The following is a 17,984-nucleotide window of genomic DNA, read 5'->3' on the forward strand; positions in this document are numbered from 1 at the left end:
AGCTTATTGAACAGCGAGGATGAGACACAGATCAGGCTGCAGAGAAATGCAGGCAAAAGTGTTCAGATACAGATAATGAACTCACGTTTACAGTTTGCGGAGTACGGGTAGTCCTTGAGTTATGACTGCAACGGAGTCTGCCCATCAAGGTCGTAAGTTACAATGGTCGTAAAGTGGGTCACTCCCATAACCGAACCAATTTTATGACCTTTTTTTTTTGCAGTGATTGTTAAGCAAACCCATGGTTCATTATGGGCCAAAAAGCAAAAATAAATGCCAGTTTGGGGCAAAAGTGCCCCATAATGAACCATGGGTTCGGTTTAACAACTACTGCAAAAAAAAACAACAGTCATAAAATCCTGGTCCTGTAACTCTGGGATGTTGCAAATGGCTGTAAATTGAGGCCAGTTGCTGAGGACTTGGAAGGAAGTGATATGACCAAGACCTTCAGCACTGGGTTGTAAAGGAGATTGTTGTAACTTTGAAAGATTGTTAGGTGACTGGTCATAAATTGAAGATTACCTGTATCTTTTTTATAGAGCCTCTTGTGCCTATACTATATAAGGGATAAACACACAGGCATCGTTTCCTGGAATATTCTGGGCAAAGGTTAAGGTATTTTTTTACATTTAACAATCAGCTACGTATGGACATCAACCCAGAATGAGAATTATCTAATTTACTCAAATTGATATTGCTCCTGCTCTAAAAACAGTGAGAATTTCTTTATAATTTGCTTCCCTGCCTTCAGTTCTGAATAGATATACTGTAGGAGTCTTAAGTTCAAAAGATTCCCCGCTGTTTGGGATCCTGGTTTGTTTTCTCCACTCAGCCTGCCTCCCAGGGTTGTCATGAGGGGAAAAAGACGAACAGCATGTTGGCTGGGGAATTCTTGGAGTCCAAGACATCTTCAAGTACCAAGATTGAGAAACACCTCACTGAAGTAGCCTTGAGCATCCTGGATGGAAGGCAGGATATTAGTATCAGGGGGAAAAATATGAAGAGGCTTCACAGTTGTGAATACAGCTAATGAAATGACAGGACTGAACAAAATCCTGCATCGCTGTGGTTGCATTCACACAAAATACTATATTGGTTAGAACTTTTTTTTTGGGGGGGGGAGGCTTAACATGGTGAACAAATGAAGCCAAATTGCTAATGCAGAACATAGGTGTAATGTGTTGGCTGAATGCAGCTCATCTGATGCCGAAAAGGCTGCTGTGTGGGAGCTGTGTTTGTTGTGGGATGTGGGAATGTAGGCATGTCTCGATTGATGTTAGCTCTTTGAGGTGGTCCAGACAAGAATCAGAACAATAAATCCTAGCTCTGTTTTTCCTGCCTTAACAGAATCTTGCAAGACTGGAAAGTATTTCTCCCCTCCTTTCCTTCTAGGAAAGGATCCATTCCAAAATACTTCCTGCACTCTCCCTCCCTTTGTGGGCTGACTCATATTTTGCATGACTGTTACCAAATCTGCAGCTCTTCCTCCCATCTCCAAGGTCATTCTCACATCCCTTTACAACCACAGCTTGACATAGGACCTGATGCTGGAGTTGGGGCAAGTGCACGACCTTGCCAGGATTTAGCCTTTACAACTGGGTCTCAGCTCACCATGTTCCTTCCCGGCTTTCTTTCCAGCAGTGGCACCATTTCTCCGTGCACGACCCCCAGCAACTCTCCGTCCTTGAGAAAGCGCCTCTTGCAGCTGCCTGCCCGACCAGCTCCAGAGCCACCCCCGGAGACCATGGTGGAAAAGGGTACCGATAACCCTGCCGAGCGGGGCCCTTCGACGCCGGCCCCTCAAGGCAACCCCATCAACTACCCGCTCAGTGGGCGCAGCTTTATGCGCAATAACAAGGTACGGTTGGGGGGAAGATCTGGAGGCAGGTAAATTAGTGGTGGAATGGCTTTCTTGAGATCTGACCGTTGAGCTGCTTAGCTGGTGTGGTTCTATTTATTTATTTTCTTTATATTTCATATTTCTAAACTGCCCATCTCCTTCAGAGGGAAGGGGCTCTGGGTGGCCTACAGTATAATATAACCGATACATAAAACAACATAGAAAGGTTAACTGTAAAATTAAACAAAAAAAGCATTTCTCACCACCTGGAGGCACCCCTTTGAGATAAGCCAGGTCAGGAAAGAGCGTCTGCAAGAAATACTGGAAGTCTCCTGTGTTGATATAGGTTGTAATAATAACAAAATCCTGAACGGTTGACAGTATGCTTATACAGTATGCTTCCCCGCTCCCCTCACCCACACGCATGTACAGCAAGAGTTCTATAGGTGTTTATTCAAACCTCCCAAACAGGTCCTCGGAAAGCACCCCTGTTGCACAGATCCGGATTCCAAGCTCAGTACAGCAAGAGTCACTGGGTAACCGAGTCCAATCAGCACACATGAAATCCAGGAAAGCAATCCAAGAGTCAAATAGGCCAGGATACATGGCACGAGCAAACAAGGCACAGAACTAGGCATGGTACTCCAGCAACACTCAAGACCACAGGGCGAGGTTAAATAGGCAATGCTCGTGCAACTCTTCATGAGAGGCGAGGTTGCCTCCTCATGAATAATCTAGCTGTGCCCTCTCTGCTCCATGTGTCCTTGGATTGGGAGGAGATGTGGACTCCACCTCCTCCTCATTGGTAACGGGCAGCTTACTCCTGCTCCTTGCATGGAGCCTCCTGGCCAACTTGCTGAAGCTGTAGCTCGCCTTCCTCAGGCCCAGCTGGGGTTGCTCCCTCAGGCTAGCATTCTCTTAGCCCCCGAACCTGACCAATATTTGGCCCCAGACTTTCCTCTGCAGACTCAAACTCACCCACCTCCTCTGAATCGAATCTGGAGATGAAAAGATTGGTTTCAAAATTACCTTGTCACCACCCATCTAACTGTGGATAGTCTAAACGTGGCAGTTGCTAAACAAGAGCTACCTGTATTCTAATCTGTACTCATATAATAACATTTAATATATTTACTTTCCTTTCTTTTTCTGGTTTTTTTATTGTTTTTCTTTCTTCTGTTTTATTAAAGTTTTTTTTTAAATTATTACTCTGATTTTATCTGTTCTGATGGCCATTTCAGAGCAGAGCCTGAAAAATAGAGGCACTTTTTAGAAACTGAGCTAAGGCAGATGAAGTACCCACTCTGGTCAATTACTGTCTTATTCAAGATATTGCCTCAAAAGTCCAAATTAATAAGTTCACTACTTTGTTTAAGCCAGTTTTGCCAATCAGTCAGGTTTCAAAACAACTCTGGACCTGTGTCCTTCCTGCGAAGAATTCTAACTTTTCTTTTCCTTTCTCTTTTTTTCAGAAAATGCAGAGCTGGTACAGTGTAAGTAGATGATGATGATGATTTTTTTTATCCTGCCTTTTATATAGATAGATAGATAGATAGATAGATAGATAGATAGATAGATAGATAGATAGATAGATAGATAGATAGGTGTCAAATGCTTGTTAACTATTTTTAGATTACCTTGCTAGGCCCCATATTTGTGTAAATTTTAAATTGCTAACGAAGAATTAAGGGAGACTGATATGCATTTCAAACTTATTAGTTTTCATCAGTCAGCCATACCCTTCTGAGATTCGAACCTGGGCTGATTGCACATTAGGCAGTGGCCTAGAGGTGAAAACAACTTCCTAATGTGCAATCAGCTCAGGTTCGAATCTCAGAAGGGTATGGCTGACTGATGAAAACTAATAAGTTTGAAATGCATATCAGTCTCCCTTAATTCTTTGTTAGCAATTTAAAATTTACATAGATAGATATATAGATAGATATAGATATAGATATAGATATAGATATAGATATAGATATAGATATAGATATATAGTTATATAGTTATATAGATATAGATATAGATATAGATATAGATATATATGGTACCTAATATGCCTTCCTCTTCCTATTTTCCCCACAACAAAAACTCTGTGAGGTGGGCTGGGCCGAGGGTGAGGGAGTGGCCCAAAGTAACCCAGCTTCACACCTATGGCTAAAATCATCATCTCCTGGTTTCTAGATCAGCACCTCTAGCACTACATAAAGCTGGCTGTTTAATATTGTTTTTCTGTCAGAGGGTTAAGAATAAAAACTATTAGAAGCACAAAATGTTTTCTTAAAAGCAGAAGTTAATGATAATTCACCGATATTGCTTTGCAATATCCCCAATCCATTTTAGTTTCTAACTTAAAGATTTTACAAAGGGAGCCCTATAGAATGATAGGGACATGGTGGCTCAGTGGGTTAGGATGCTGAGCTTGTCGATCAGAAGGTCGGCAGTTTGGCGGGTCGAATCCCAAGTGCCGCATAACAGAGTGAGCACCTGTTACTCGTCCCAGCTTCTGCCAACCTAGCAGTTCGAAAGCACGTAAAAATGCAAGTAGAAAAATAGGGACCACTACAGGTAACAGCGTTCTGTGCGCCTTTGGCGTCTAGTCATGCCGGCCACCTGACCACAGAGACGTCTTCGGACAAGCGCTGGCTCTTCAGCTTTGAAACGGAGATGAGCACCAGCCCCTAGAGTCGGAAACAACTAGCACGCATGTGCGGGGGAACCTTTACCTTTATCTTTACCTTACATCTGACTTCTATTCTTCCTAAATTTAGTGAGGACACCACTTCAGCAAAATGGGCAGAATATTACAATAAACCTTTCATGTTGATTCTTTATGTTTATGTTCATAATTTTGCTTTATCCAAAATTATCCAAAAAATAATGGCCACTGTATCTGTTGAGTTCAGTAGAATTCATCCTACTTTTTTTTCCACTGGATATAGTTAGCTTCCTTTGCATGTTTACCCAGAAACTGGCTTCATTGCTGCTTATCACAGTTGTCTAAAAGAAATACAACTCTGAATTTCAGGGCACTTTCCCCCCACCTCCCTCTGCAAGATAAGACAGGGGGAAAAAAGAATTTATTTCCTTAATAGATTCACACTAAGATTTACCGGAAATCCTAGGTGAATTGTTTGGCAACACCACCAATCCCCCAGCTTTTTTTTTTAGGTTAACTTCAGTACTTTTGACATTGGTTGAAACCCAGAGTGCAAAAGGAGATTTAGAAATTCTTCTCCTGCTGCTGCTGGTGGTGGTGGTGATGACTGTAAATTGATCTTCGTGTCCAGTTTAGATCTGAAACAGACCATGGTAAATTGCATTTGAGATTGGAAGACTAGCTTTGAAGAACTGCTGCTCTGTGCCACTGAGAAGGTGACCCGCCATTTTGTTTGCAAAGTGGATACTTAACTATTTAGTTTGGAAATGGCATCCGGTCAAATGATTGCCAAGGCAGCTTTCAAATTGTTTATATTAAACGACGAGAATGCGTTGCTTGATGGAGTTTTGTTTGTTAGAAAACGAAACAGTCAAATCATATTTAAATAGAATAATCCAGGCATGTTAAACTGCCGGCCCGCAGGCTGGATGCATCATACTGAAACTGCGCCCACCCCATTGCCAGCAATGGGGGAAAAGTCACAATACATCGCACAATGTCACGTGACATCACGAGTTTGACATGCCTGGACTAATCTGACTGAGCTGAAGGGGGGGGGAAGCACCAACAGACACTCCTTGTCTAGTGACTGTTTGTAGTTAGGATGGTGACCAAACAGCAACTTTGTGAACAATCATTGCACTGGCAAATGTTTGTAGGTCTGTAAAGCCAAGAAAAACTGAAAAAAGATTACAGGTAATCCTCAACGTACAACAATTCATTTAGTGACTATTCAAAGTTACAACGGCATTGGAAAAAGTGCCTTATGACCGTTTTCCATACTTAATGACAGTTGTTGCTTAAGGACTTACTTGCCAGTCCCAATTGTGGTCACTAAAATTAAGGACTACTTGTACATGTAAAATACATCCAAATAGCCATTGGATATTTTGGATTCGCTTGTTCACTGAATGACCATCTGATTCACTTAACAACTGCCACAACTCACTTTACAACTATTGCAAAAATGGTTCTAAAATCTAGTCCATCCAGGTGATGCCTCAGCTTAATACTGCAATGAACTGATGACTAGAATTCCATGCTCCATTGTGACTGCGTGACAAGGATTACCTATAATATTTATGTTGATTGGTTTTATCCTCTCTATAGCCTCTTTTTCAGCAGTGTAAGAAAACACGGGACTTTCTGCCTGTGGCTTGTGTTATCTGTATAACAAATGTGTGTGGGGGGGGGCAGGGGTAGAGGATGTGTCTCATTCAAGATCATTCAAAAAGGTTCATGGCTGAGTGGAGATTTGAACTCAAAATAATATTCCATCTGTGAACGGATGCTCTGGGTTCGGTCATGCAATCATAAAGCGGGCTGCCCGCATGATGAACCCAATTTTATGGCATTTTTTATCGTGGTCGTTAAGCGATTGCCATGGTCATAAAGAGAACCCATTGTTTGCTGTAGGGTATTTTTGCCAAACCCCAGACATAAATAAATGGCGGTTTTCATCAAAAACATCACACAATGCAGACAGCCGTAAATGTGGACTTGCAAACAGCCGTAAATGTGGACTTGTGGACTGGTTGCCCTGAAATGCAGTCAGGCAATTGTCAGGAGGGAGGGAACTGGCTGTTAGAATTTTGGAATTATATCAAGAGTCACCTTGGGGAGGTCTGTCATAGCTTCAAATGGTAACTATACAACTGGTCATAAATGAAGGAGCATCTTTACCTACAGAGGTGATGGGTTCTCCATCTCTGGAGGTCTTTGACAGCCATGCCCCCAGAGAAAGTTGAATTATTTTTCCAGCACATTGCAGAAGATTTGATTGGATAATCCTTGTGGTCCCTTCCAACTTCACAATTCTATGATTCTAGTCTACTTTTTTGCGATCCTGGTTTGGTTCTGCACGATACTTGGCATTAGATGCCCTGGAAATGTTCCCAGAGGGCAGATGAAAAACGCAGAATATAAACAGGCAGAAGAGTAAATAAACCACTGGCCCAGGTTTGGTCTGGAGCAGAGTGCAACCCTCACCCTGGGACCAGAGTTACAGGCATCTAATTCCACACTGATTGCCTTCACACGGCATGCCAGGTTTTAGTAGTTATGTTTTGATCGTTTAGCATTTGTGCTGCCCTCTTAATTTATGGCTCAGTGCTTTGAACAGAGGGGATGGTTTCATTCAGGAACCAGGTTAAGTGGGTTGTGTGACTGCAACCATTGGCATTCCAGGCGTCTGCAGGGCTCTTTTCTCACATACACCCTCCCCAGTTAAAAGCAGCCTCCCTTCCAGTCCCCTGGATCTTTGAAAGGCAAGGCCCTTCGCCAAGATTACAGATTATGCTTCTGCTGTTTTCTTTGGCTGGGAATAAGTTCCGTCTGAGAGCAGGAAATGGTTAAGCGAAGCCTGATACCCTTCTCCCCACCCATCCCCTTTGTTTCCTGTAAGCAACACCCAGGCGCCCTCAGCCAATGGCTGGACGGCGTAACTGGAGCTCTCCTTGGAGGGGGGGGGGACTCCAGTTGTGCCTTTCTAGGCTCCAGAAAAAAACTTTCCCAGACCCCCCCTCTCTTTTTCTGATGATCACCAGTTTCTACCCGGTTGTCTTTCCCACCCCTCTCTGCCAACAGGAGATTCTGCTGCCTTTGGAAAAACCGAATCTTCTTCTACCTGCAAAGCTCCTTTCTTGTATCTTCAAAGCTCTGTTCGGGAGCTAAATTTTCCCTCCCGGCTTTTTCTTTTTCCAAGCTTTTAACCATACTTTGGATTCTCGTCCTTTGAACTTTGCGCACTCTGGCCTGTCCCACCTTTGTTTTCTCTCCTACTCTTAAAACCCCTTCCTGGGTTGAGCCTGCAGCCATCCTCTCCTGTGCTGCTGGCACTGGCACCCGAACTTTTCCCATAGTTGGTTCGTTCATCCTTCCCTTCCCTGCCAGCTGCAACAGTTCCCTCCTCTTTGTCCAAAACCATCAGGATGTGGTCTGCAACCCTTTACCTTCTGGATCATGGTTGCTCTTGCTTGCTATGACAAACCTAGGTTTTCTTCACGTGCTGCTGGCGGTTGTTTCATCCAGACAAAGTAAGAGATACAGATCTTTCCTTCCTTCCTTCCTTCCTTCCTTCCTTCCTTCCTTCCTTCCTTCCTTCCTTCCTTCCTTCCTTCCTTCCTTCCTTCCTTCCTTCCTTCCTCCCTCCCTCCCTCCCTCCCTCCCTCCTTCCTTCCTTCCTTCCTTCTCTGTCATTTCTCTCTTTCTCTCTCTCCCCCACCCCTCTCCTTCATAAATCTTCTGGTGTTCCTCGTTCACTTCCCCATAAGTTCCACAAATGGGTAATGTGTAGTCTTCCTCCCCTAGAATGGGGTCTGTGGTATGATTACAGGGCTGATAATTGAGGAGGCACGCAGAATCTGTTTTGTCCTCTTCTTTTTAGGTCCACTTGTTGTATATGCTTGTGGAAGGGAGAGAGGAAGGAAAGAAAGAAACATATTAGGTTACAAATGAAAAACACACTGTGGAAATAGATGTGGTGCAGTGGTGAAAGTGTTGAATTAGGACCAGGGAGATGCAGGTCCTAGCCCACCCCTCATCCCCTTTGGGCCAATCCCTCTCTCTCAGGCCCAGAACCAGTGTGGGATAGTGGTGAGAATGCTGGATGAGGAGTGAGAAGATCCAGGTTCAAATCCATCTTGAGCTACGGAAGCTCCCTCAGCCCAGGAGCCACAGTGGAATAATGGAAAAGGTGCTGGACTAGGAATGGAGAGAAACATATTCTAGTTCTTCTCAGCTACAGAAGCTCCCTGGGAGACTTTGGGCCAGTTTGTCTTTGTCAACCTGTCTTCATCACTGGTTTGTTGTGGAGGAAAAAATAGGAAAGAATGCTGTGTATGTCACCTTTACTTCTGAAAGCAAGACAAGATATAAATCTAACAAGTAATAAGGGATTGAGGCAGCTACTCAGTTCACAATTCACATCGTTGATTTTGTTCAGTACCTCTCTTTTTCTGTCCTTGAGATAATCAGCCCGTTTACTTAGCAAGAGATAATCAGCTGTTGAGTTCACACCACCATATAAACAAACCAACTAAAGATATAACATTAGCACATTGCATTAACTTTGGTTAGTATGGGTTTCGTGTTGTTTTTGTGGCTTTACCTAGTTCAGGGGTAGGCAACCTTGGCTCTTTTATGACTCATGGACTCCCAGAATTCCTGAGCCAGCATGGCTCAGCTTGGAAACTGTCCCTTTCCCCTCAGCATGGCTGGCTCAGGAATTCTGGGAGTTGAAGTCCATGAGTCATAAAAGAGCCAAGGTTGCCTACCCCTGGCCTAGTTTATGAATTTGACCTGCTTGGCTGATTTCAGGTTCAGTGTATTGTACAGAACGCAGAAAATGGGTTAGTTTAGTAACCAGCCTCAGAGTGTTGTGTGAACTAGCAAAAAAAATATTGTAGTGCAGGAAAGACCTATGTTCAGATCTCCCATTACCGAGTGCTGTGGGCAGTCTTGACCAGCTTGTCAGCCTGACCCACCTCACAGGATTGTGGTGAAACAAATGGGGAAATGTTAATATGCTGTTTTAATTCCTTGAAGGAAGGGCAGGAATAATTTCTTTTTAAAGCTAATAAATAGACATAATCTCATTCTTTTGGAACTCTTATCTTCTTGGTGAAAACTTTGCTGTAACTAATTCCTTCCCTAGAACTCACTTCTAGTGGTAGAAGTGGCTATAGGTCTTTTCTGATTTGGGTGTTTTGTGAAAAAAGGACCTAGTCCAGCAGATATGACTGTGTTGATTGACAAAACCATCTGGAAAATGCCAGGCTGGAAAGGCAGGTTGGGCTGAAGGTAAGGAGACCAAATCATCCTAAGGCCTCTGTTTATGTATTGGCAGATGTTGAGTCCCACGTACAAGCAACGCAATGAAGACTTCCGCAGGATCTTCAAAGGGCTGCCTGAAGCTGAGCGTCTTCTTGTAGGTGAGGCACCAGAGGAGATGGGGGTTGGGAATGGCTTGGGCTTGGATCTAAATCAGGGGTCTCCACCCCCAGTCTGTGGACCAGTACCGGGGCGTGGCATGCCAGCAACCGGTCCACACAAACAAGCAAAGCCCCATCTGCAGGATGTAGGCAGCACACAAAACCATGCCCCCTCCGGTCCATGGAAAAATCTCTCTCCATGTAACCAGTCCCTGGTGCCCAAAAGGTTGGGGACCTCTGATGTAAATAACAGAGTGGGTGAACTGGGCAAATAGCATCACTTAGAGGGGCTAGAGACTTTATAACGGTCAGAATAGGCTAGGGTAGTCTGTGTGACCTCAATGGAAGGCTAAGTTGGACTTTGAAGAAGCAGGAGAGAAAGGGTATTATTGACCCTTTGGGGTTTGGAGACTCCAACTTAGTTGGAGAAGACCTCTGAGAATTACCACGGATAGTCAAGAAAACAAATGGACCGTCAGACAAAGCAACCCAGAGTCCTCACTCAAAGCACAAGTGACCAGGCTTAAATTATTCTACTTTGGACACATTGTGTGAAGACCCAGCTCTCTGGACAAGGTAGTAAAGCTGGGAAAGAGGACAACCATTAGTAAGGATTCAATTCAAGTGGTGATGGCTGCATCCTTGGAAGACCTGAAAGACCTAGTTAGGGGCAGGTCATCCAGGAGAAAATCTACCTATTGCGGCCGCTAAGAGTTAACACCAGTTCGATGACACGTCACTCATCGGTGACTGCATAAAGATGGTGGAAGATATCATTGGGAGAACAACTTTGGAAAGTGTGGGAAATTACGAAACTGTAAGGGGGAAGAAAAACCCAGTGTTTTTCCTCTTATTTCTTTCAGTTTGGGGGCTGGATGTCAGCAGCAAGTCCTGTGGGTAATTTCCAATCCTGGAATGCTTGCCACTTCAGAGGTTTATGATAGTCTTCAAATAGCTCAACATTCCCGAGGGTAGCACTTAAAGCAAAGGGGGAAATATAAGGAGGGCAAGAATTGGAGTTGTCATGTTTAGACTTGTTTTACATGCCTCCGGTTTTTAAAAGCCCTGGTGGTTTGTAGTTGTCACAGCTATGTTTACCCCTCTTTTTTCTTTTTTGAATGCTGTCTATCTCTGGCTCTCAGTTACAAAGTCCTCCGCTGCAATTGTGTAACATGCAAAACATAGCTGGTTTTAGCTTTGGCTAGCATAGTGTTTTGGGTTTGGTGGCACAATATATTGCGTGTTGATTTAGTTTATAGTTCAGAGAGTGGGACGTAACTTTAAAAATAGGTTCCCAACTAGGTTAAACATACTGTGTGTGAGCATAGCCAATGTACAGGTAGGCCTCAACGTGTGATTGGTTGCTTAGCAACCATTCAACTTTACGACGGAGCCCTTCAAAAGATACTTACGACCTAAATTTGAGGTTCCAATGGTTACCCGCCCCTGGGTGGTCACATAATCACATATTGAGCACTTAGCAACCAGTCACATTTACAGCCATTTGCAGTGTCTTGCAGTCATGTGACCACAATTTACAGTGTTTTCTTTTGTTTTGTTCCCCCACCCTGGAAACTGATTTTTTTTACTTCCGGTTTCTGTCAAAAACTGCCCGTTGTAGATAATTGGTTCACTTAAGAATCGGCAGCATTTGCTTTATGACCATGCCAAAAAAAAGGGTCATAAAAATCAGGCATAGTCATGTGATCATCCTCTTTTAATTTACAACCCTAATTCCTGGCTCAGTTGCGGTCATAAATTGAGGATTACCTGTATCTGAAATAAAAATGTCAGAAGTTTGACGAATATCTCTGGACCTGCATCCCCCTTAGTACCAGGCTGCAAGGATAATTTGCCATTTTAATGTCTACTTTCTGTGTCCCCCTTTCCATGCCCCCTGATATCTCCTGTCTCCTTAGATTACTCCTGTGCGTTGCAGCGTGACATCCTTCTTCAAGGACGGCTTTATCTATCGGAGAACTGGATCTGCTTCTACAGCAACATCTTTCGATGGGAGACCACGGTAGATGCTCCATCTGGGATTCTTTCTGATTGCTTTTAGCTCTGCCTGTCATGGCCTCTGACTTCTGTGTTGCCCTTTCCATGATAGATCTCCATCCAGCTCAAGGAGGTGATATGCATCAAGAAGGAAAAAACTGCCAAGCTAATCCCCAACGCGATTCAGATTTGCACAGAATCTGAGAAGGTGAGATCAAGCCTAGGGGTTGTCCTTTCCAAGGCGCCGCATTTTATAATCTGCCCAAAAAAGGGGCTCCAGTCTTTGATTTTCTTCATGTGTTGCAAGAACTGGGCTTTGTTTGTCATCTCTTCTTACTAATCAGGTTATCTGTAGCCATCCCTACTGATGAAGCGATTTGAAGCTGCACGAATCTGCTTGCCTGTCGTAGGGGAAAAAAACGAACTTGCACAAGTGGAATAAAAATAAATTAAAATAATCATAAACAAAATAAAACTAAAATAAACTTTAAAAGTTAAATAAAAATAAAGTGGGCTAGAATAAAAGCAGAAAATAACTTTAGAAGTGGGGGGCTCATACTTGGATTGAATGCCTGGAGACACCTCTGTGTGAATTGGCAGCCATATAAATGCCTTAAATAAATAATAAACAAACAAATGGGTAGCTATCCCCCCTTCTCCTCCTTATTTTTTAGGTGTGGGGCTTTATTTAGCTTTTTTCCCCCCAATGAGGAAATGACACAAAACAGACAAGGACACTTCATGCATGAGAGCAGGCCCAAGATTTCCCACTGTGGAGGTTCAATTTGATTTAATCTGCATTACTTCTAGCACTAAAGGTTCCCTTTCATTATGTGTATGTTTTCTGACTTAAAACCTCCTGTGAAACTTTGTTTCCTGTATTGTGACCAGAGACAATTTTGAGGACTGCAAAACTCAGAAATGGATGGCTGCAAAGTGCCCCAGCTAATTTTATAAAACGGCTTTTCTCTGAGGTTTGGCAGAAATCCGCAATTATGGATTTGGCAGAAATCTGCAATATCCAGGATTGAATCTAGATCTTCATTTGGGCATTAAGTTGTGGAAACTTCCCATCCTTCTTCTAGATCAGTGTTTCTCAACCTTGGCAATTTGAAGACGTGTGGACTTCAACTCCCAGAATTCCCCAGAATAGCCATTCTGAAGCTGCACATGGATGCTCAGTGCCACTGAGAAAAAAAATATGGTGTCTGAGGCCCAATCAAAGGATACCAGCCTTTCTCTGTCCCAGCTTCCTTCTCTCCTTCACTTTTCAAAGTGTTGGGGGCACATGATGGACCTTCTGCATACTTTAAATGCTTGAATAGATTTTATTTATTTATTTATTTATTGATGGGATTTATATCCCGCCCTATCTCCTGAAGGACTCAGGGCGGCTCACAATAAAACATATAATAAGTGCATAAATCAAGATAAATGAAATTGAGAACATCAGTGCAATAAAAAATTAGAGAATTTAAAAATGAATTAAAAATACTAAATATAAATTAATTAAGATGCCTGTCAGTCTAGGTCAGCTTGGTGGAACAGGTGTGTTTTGAGGCCGCGGCGAAAGGATTGGAGGTTTTGGGCTATCCGAAGCTCAGGGGGGAGCTGATTCCATAGGGTTGGTGCTCCCACAGAGAAGGCCCTCCCCCTGGGGGTCGCCAGCCGACATTGCCTAGCTGACGGTACCCTGAGGAGGCCTTCTCTGTGTGAGCGTACTGGACGATGGGAATTTGTTCCCGGCAGCAGATGGTCCTGCAAGTATCCCGGACCTAAGCCATGTAGGGCTTTAAAGGTAAGTACCAGCACCTTAAATCTCACCCGGAGGGCAACTGGTAGCCAATGCAGCTCCCGCAGGAGGGGTGTAATATGGGAGTATCGGGAAGCTCCCATCACAACCCGCGCAGCTGCATTCTGCACCAGCTGAAGCCTCCGGGTGGTCTTTAAGGGCAGCCCCATGTAGAGAGCATTACAGTAATCAATACGGGAGGTAACGAGTGCGTGGGTGACTGTACGTAGGGCATCTCGGTCCAAAAAGGGGCGTAATTGGTATATAAGACGAATCTGGGCAAATGCCCCCCTAGCCACGGTTCCAATGTGATCTTCAAAACTGAGTCGTGAATCTAGGAGGACGCCCAGATTGCGTGCTTTATCAATGGGAGGTAACATCTCTCCTCCTATAGTCAGAGATGGAACCTCTTGGACTAAACGAGATGACGGTATGTACAGCCACTCAGTCTTGGCCGGGTTGAGTCGAAGCCTGTTTTCTCCCATCCAAATCTGTACCGCTTCCAGACAACGGGACATCACATCGAGGGCATCACTGGGTTGGTTCGGGGTGGAGATGAATAGCTGGGTATCATCAGCATATTGATGATATTTCACCCCGAAGCTACGGATGATCTCTCCCAGCGGCTTCATATAGATGTTGAACAGGAGGGGCGAGAGCACCGAACCCTGAGGCACTCCACAATTAAGAGGCCTAGGGCTTGACCTCTGCCCTCCTGCCAACACCGTCTGCGAACGGTCCGAGAGGTAGGAGGAGAACCAACGCAGAACGGTGCCTCCCACTCCCAGCCCCTCAAGACGACGCAGTAAGATACCATGGTCGATGGTATCAAAAGCCGCTGATAGATCTAATAGGACCAGGACAGAAGAATAACCTCTATCTCGGGCCCGCCAGAGATCATTCACCAGCGCGACCAATGCCGTCTCCGTGCTGTGCCCCGGTCTGAAACCCGATTGGTACGGATCTAGATATTCAGCTTCCTCCAGGTTCAAAGGGAGCTGTCGTGCCACCACGCTCTCAACGACCTTCGCAAGGAAGCGAAGGTTGGAGACAGGACGGAAGTTGTTTAAAACAGCTGGGTCCAGTGCCGGTTTCTTGAGGAGGGGCCTTACCACCGCCTCTTTCAAGGCAGCAGGGAAGTACCCTTCACTCAGTGAGGCATTGATAACTGCTAGGAGCCAGCCTCGTGTAACCTCCCGAGAAGCATAGACTAGCCAGGAGGGACACGGGTCCAACAAACATGTGGCGGCACTTAGTTTCCCCATGATCTTGTCCACTTCATCCGGAGTCACAGAATCGAACTCTTCCCAAATGTACTTGGCCAACTTCATCGTTTTCCTCTCGTTAGATACTGCCCAGTCAGAGTCCAGACCAGCCCGAATCTGAGCAATTTTGTCCACCAGATATTTACTAAATTCCTCAGCCCGTCCATGTAGGGGGTCCTCTCCCGTCTCTTGACTTAAAAGGGAGCGGACCACTCTAAATAGGGCGGCCGGGCGATTATCTGCGGACGCAATGAGGGTGGTGAAGTAGGCGCGCTTTGCCACCCTCATTGCCACAAGATAGGATCTAGAAAAGGATCTTAACTGTGTTCGGTCAGACTCGGACCGACTGGCTCTCCAAATGCTCTCTAGGCCCCTTCTCTGGCGCTTCATCTCCCGCAGGTCCTTGGAGAACCAAGGAGCGAGTCGGGACTTGCGCCGGGTCAGAGGCCGCAAAGGGACAACGCGGTCGAGCGCCTCCGAAGCAGCCTGTTGCCAGGCATTAACTAAGGACTCGACCGGGTTGTGGGAGAGGGAGGTGGGAATCGGTCCAAGCGCCATCTGGAATTTATCTGGGTCCATCAGGCGCCTGGGGCGGAACCACCTCCCTCTCCCACAACCCGGTCGAGTTTTACCCATAAATCTGGGTTATCTTTCTTCCTAGGAAATTTTGCATTCCTGTGCAAGAAGAGAACCTAACTCTCTTGTTGTTGACTGTTTCTTTTCTTTCTCTTGTCTGCCTATGGAGATTCTCAGTCATCCAGGTCATGTTTGTCCCAAAGATGCTTTTTTCAAAAGGCAACTGGACCTTTCTTTGTTTTTTTTCCTTGAAGATGTTTCACTTCTCATCCGAGAAGCTTCTTCAGAACTGAAGAAACAAAACATCTTCAAGGTAAAAAAACAAAACAAAGAAAGGTGCCTTTTGAAAAAGCACCTTTGAGTTCTATCTCATTCCTGCCCTAGACTTCCTACATTTTTCTTCTGGCATCTTTGCTGTGCAAGGCTGAGGTCTTTATCTCAGAGGCATCTCCTCCTGATTTATAGCCCTAATCAACAGGGCAGCGTCCTAGAAAAGAGAAAGCACATCAGGTATAAAGAATTCCAAAGCAAAATGGGTGTGTCCCTAGAGTGGTTGTAGAAAATCATTTTAATGTGGAACCATCCTTTCTTTGCAGAGTTTCATGACCTGTGACTGCAGACTTTAGAGAAAACAATGCACACTTCGCAAGTGCCTTTCAATATAAGCACATCCAGGAAGCCTGAGATTGTAATCTTCATCAACAGTTGTGGTTAGACAGCCAGGGAGGGCTTGTAATCTTTGAGATCCGCTCAGATGCCTCAGATGTTTCCTTCTGGTATTGAGGTTTGCAGTTTGAAACAGCAGAGCCCATTTCACAGAAAGCTATCATTATTTCTGCCTGGGATCATTGTAATCGTTCAGTCCATTATTCATGCAAGAATGCATTGCACAATCTGTACCACGCATGTTATGAGGCAGGAAGCAATTTCTGAGAGTCGAGAATATGGTGATCTGCTAGAACAGTATTTCTCAATCTTGGCATCTTCTAAGACACGTGGACGTCAACTGCCAGAATTCCCCATTTCACACAGTTAGCAAAGTTGAGAAACACTGCTGAATTATATGTCTCAGCAACCATGTGGTGATAATATAACTCCTGCTGGGGGGTGCTGGGAGTTATAGTTCAGTCACATCTGGAAGAGCAACACTGGTCAACATAGATAAAGGGTTATTTACCCACCTGTGTGAATAGCAGGAGCAAGAACATAGATTGTCTCCTGGAGATCATCTGTGATGAGGGAATATCCTTGCAGCTCCATAATCATAAGTGCACATCCATGTGAATAAATTCCAGTTCCTCTGTCTACCTACCTACCTACCTACCTACCTACCTATTTATTTACCTACCTATTAATTAAATCAATCAGATTCTCTGCAGTTTGCAGTAAATAAAAACCATAAAAGAAAGACCATCCCATTGTTCTGTACCAGCCTGCTACCGGCCCTGCAGAAAAGGCAGGGACAACCCCTCTACAAACGTCAAGAGGCTGGAATTACGCCTGCCAAATTTATTCACATAAAACAGAGCAAGACAAGACACCAACCATAAAACACGAGCTAAGAAGCAGGAACAATCCAAGCGGTTGCCTTCAGCAAACCAGCCCTCCCACACATTCCCCTTAAATACAGTTCAGGGCGAGGCCTCTCTGTGCCTCCTTCCGAGGTGCCCCATTGCCTTCCTCTGTTTACTCCTGACTGACTGCCTCCTGCGTCGGGCGTCCTTGAACAGGGCCAGCTGTGGGTCATCTTCATCCACGCTGTCAGGCTCACACAGCTGGGTCTGCATCGTGACCCAGAGGGAGGGAGAGGGGCCTTGCTGGGGGCTCTCATCAAGCTGTCCAATCCCCTCAGCAAGCTCTTCAACACCCCCCTCCTCCTCCTCTGAGTCGTCTGACCCAACTGCGGAACCCACAGGCTGACCCTGAATCACAACACCCATTGAAAGATCAATTGAAAATATTAAAGCACAACAAAAAAACTTAGTAAATCAATATCAGTCAAGTATGGGTGTCCCCCTTGCTCGTCCTAAGCCCTCCAAAATAGTTACATTTTCAGAAAGCAAGTTTCTTTGTGTCCCCGAGAAAGCACAGCCTAAATACAACATACAAGAGAAGCAATGAAAGTTCCCAGCAGTCAAACTTCTTTGGGGAAGGCCAGTCTTAACCATTGTTCTTCTTTGTGGTTCCCAGCATTTCTTCACATCTTTCGGCGCCCGTGACCGCTGCTTCATGCTAATTTTTCGCCTTTGGCAGAATGCCCTTCTGGACAAGGTAGGAACACATTGGGGGAGAAGCCACCTCGGATTTGCCACAACTCAGTTCTCAGAGTGGTGGACTAGATTTGATCACGTTTCAAGGTTTGCCTAGATGGAGATCGTCAGTCATCCAGGTCATGGTTGCCCTAAAGGTGCTTTTTCAAGAG

At 44.8% G+C, this 17,984-nt stretch overlaps 1 protein-coding gene across 3 annotated transcripts in view; it reads left to right on the top strand.

Moving 5' to 3' along the window:
• Nucleotides 1–1,591: 1,591 nt before the first annotated feature.
• Nucleotides 1,592–17,984, top strand: part of GRAMD1A (GRAM domain containing 1A) — a 37,356-nt gene continuing 20,963 nt past the window's right edge. For 2 of the 3 annotated variants that reach the window (XM_081334459.1, XM_081334460.1), the window contains exons 1-6: nucleotides 1,592–1,858; nucleotides 3,313–3,333; nucleotides 9,847–9,931; nucleotides 11,851–11,954; nucleotides 12,042–12,137; nucleotides 17,753–17,833. In XM_081334459.1, the coding sequence (XP_081190585.1) occupies nucleotides 1,613–1,858; nucleotides 3,313–3,333; nucleotides 9,847–9,931; nucleotides 11,851–11,954; nucleotides 12,042–12,137; nucleotides 17,753–17,833 (633 nt within the window). In that variant the 5' untranslated portion in view covers nucleotides 1,592–1,612. Of the gene's footprint in view, nucleotides 1,859–3,312; nucleotides 3,334–7,541; nucleotides 8,036–9,846; nucleotides 9,932–11,850; nucleotides 11,955–12,041; nucleotides 12,138–17,752; nucleotides 17,834–17,984 lie in introns of those variants that run through there. The other variant, XM_081334461.1, reaches the window with a different exon arrangement.

This window comes from Vipera berus, assembly GCF_964194415.1.
Source record: "Vipera berus genome assembly, chromosome: 9".
NCBI lineage: Eukaryota > Metazoa > Chordata > Lepidosauria > Squamata > Viperidae > Vipera > Vipera berus.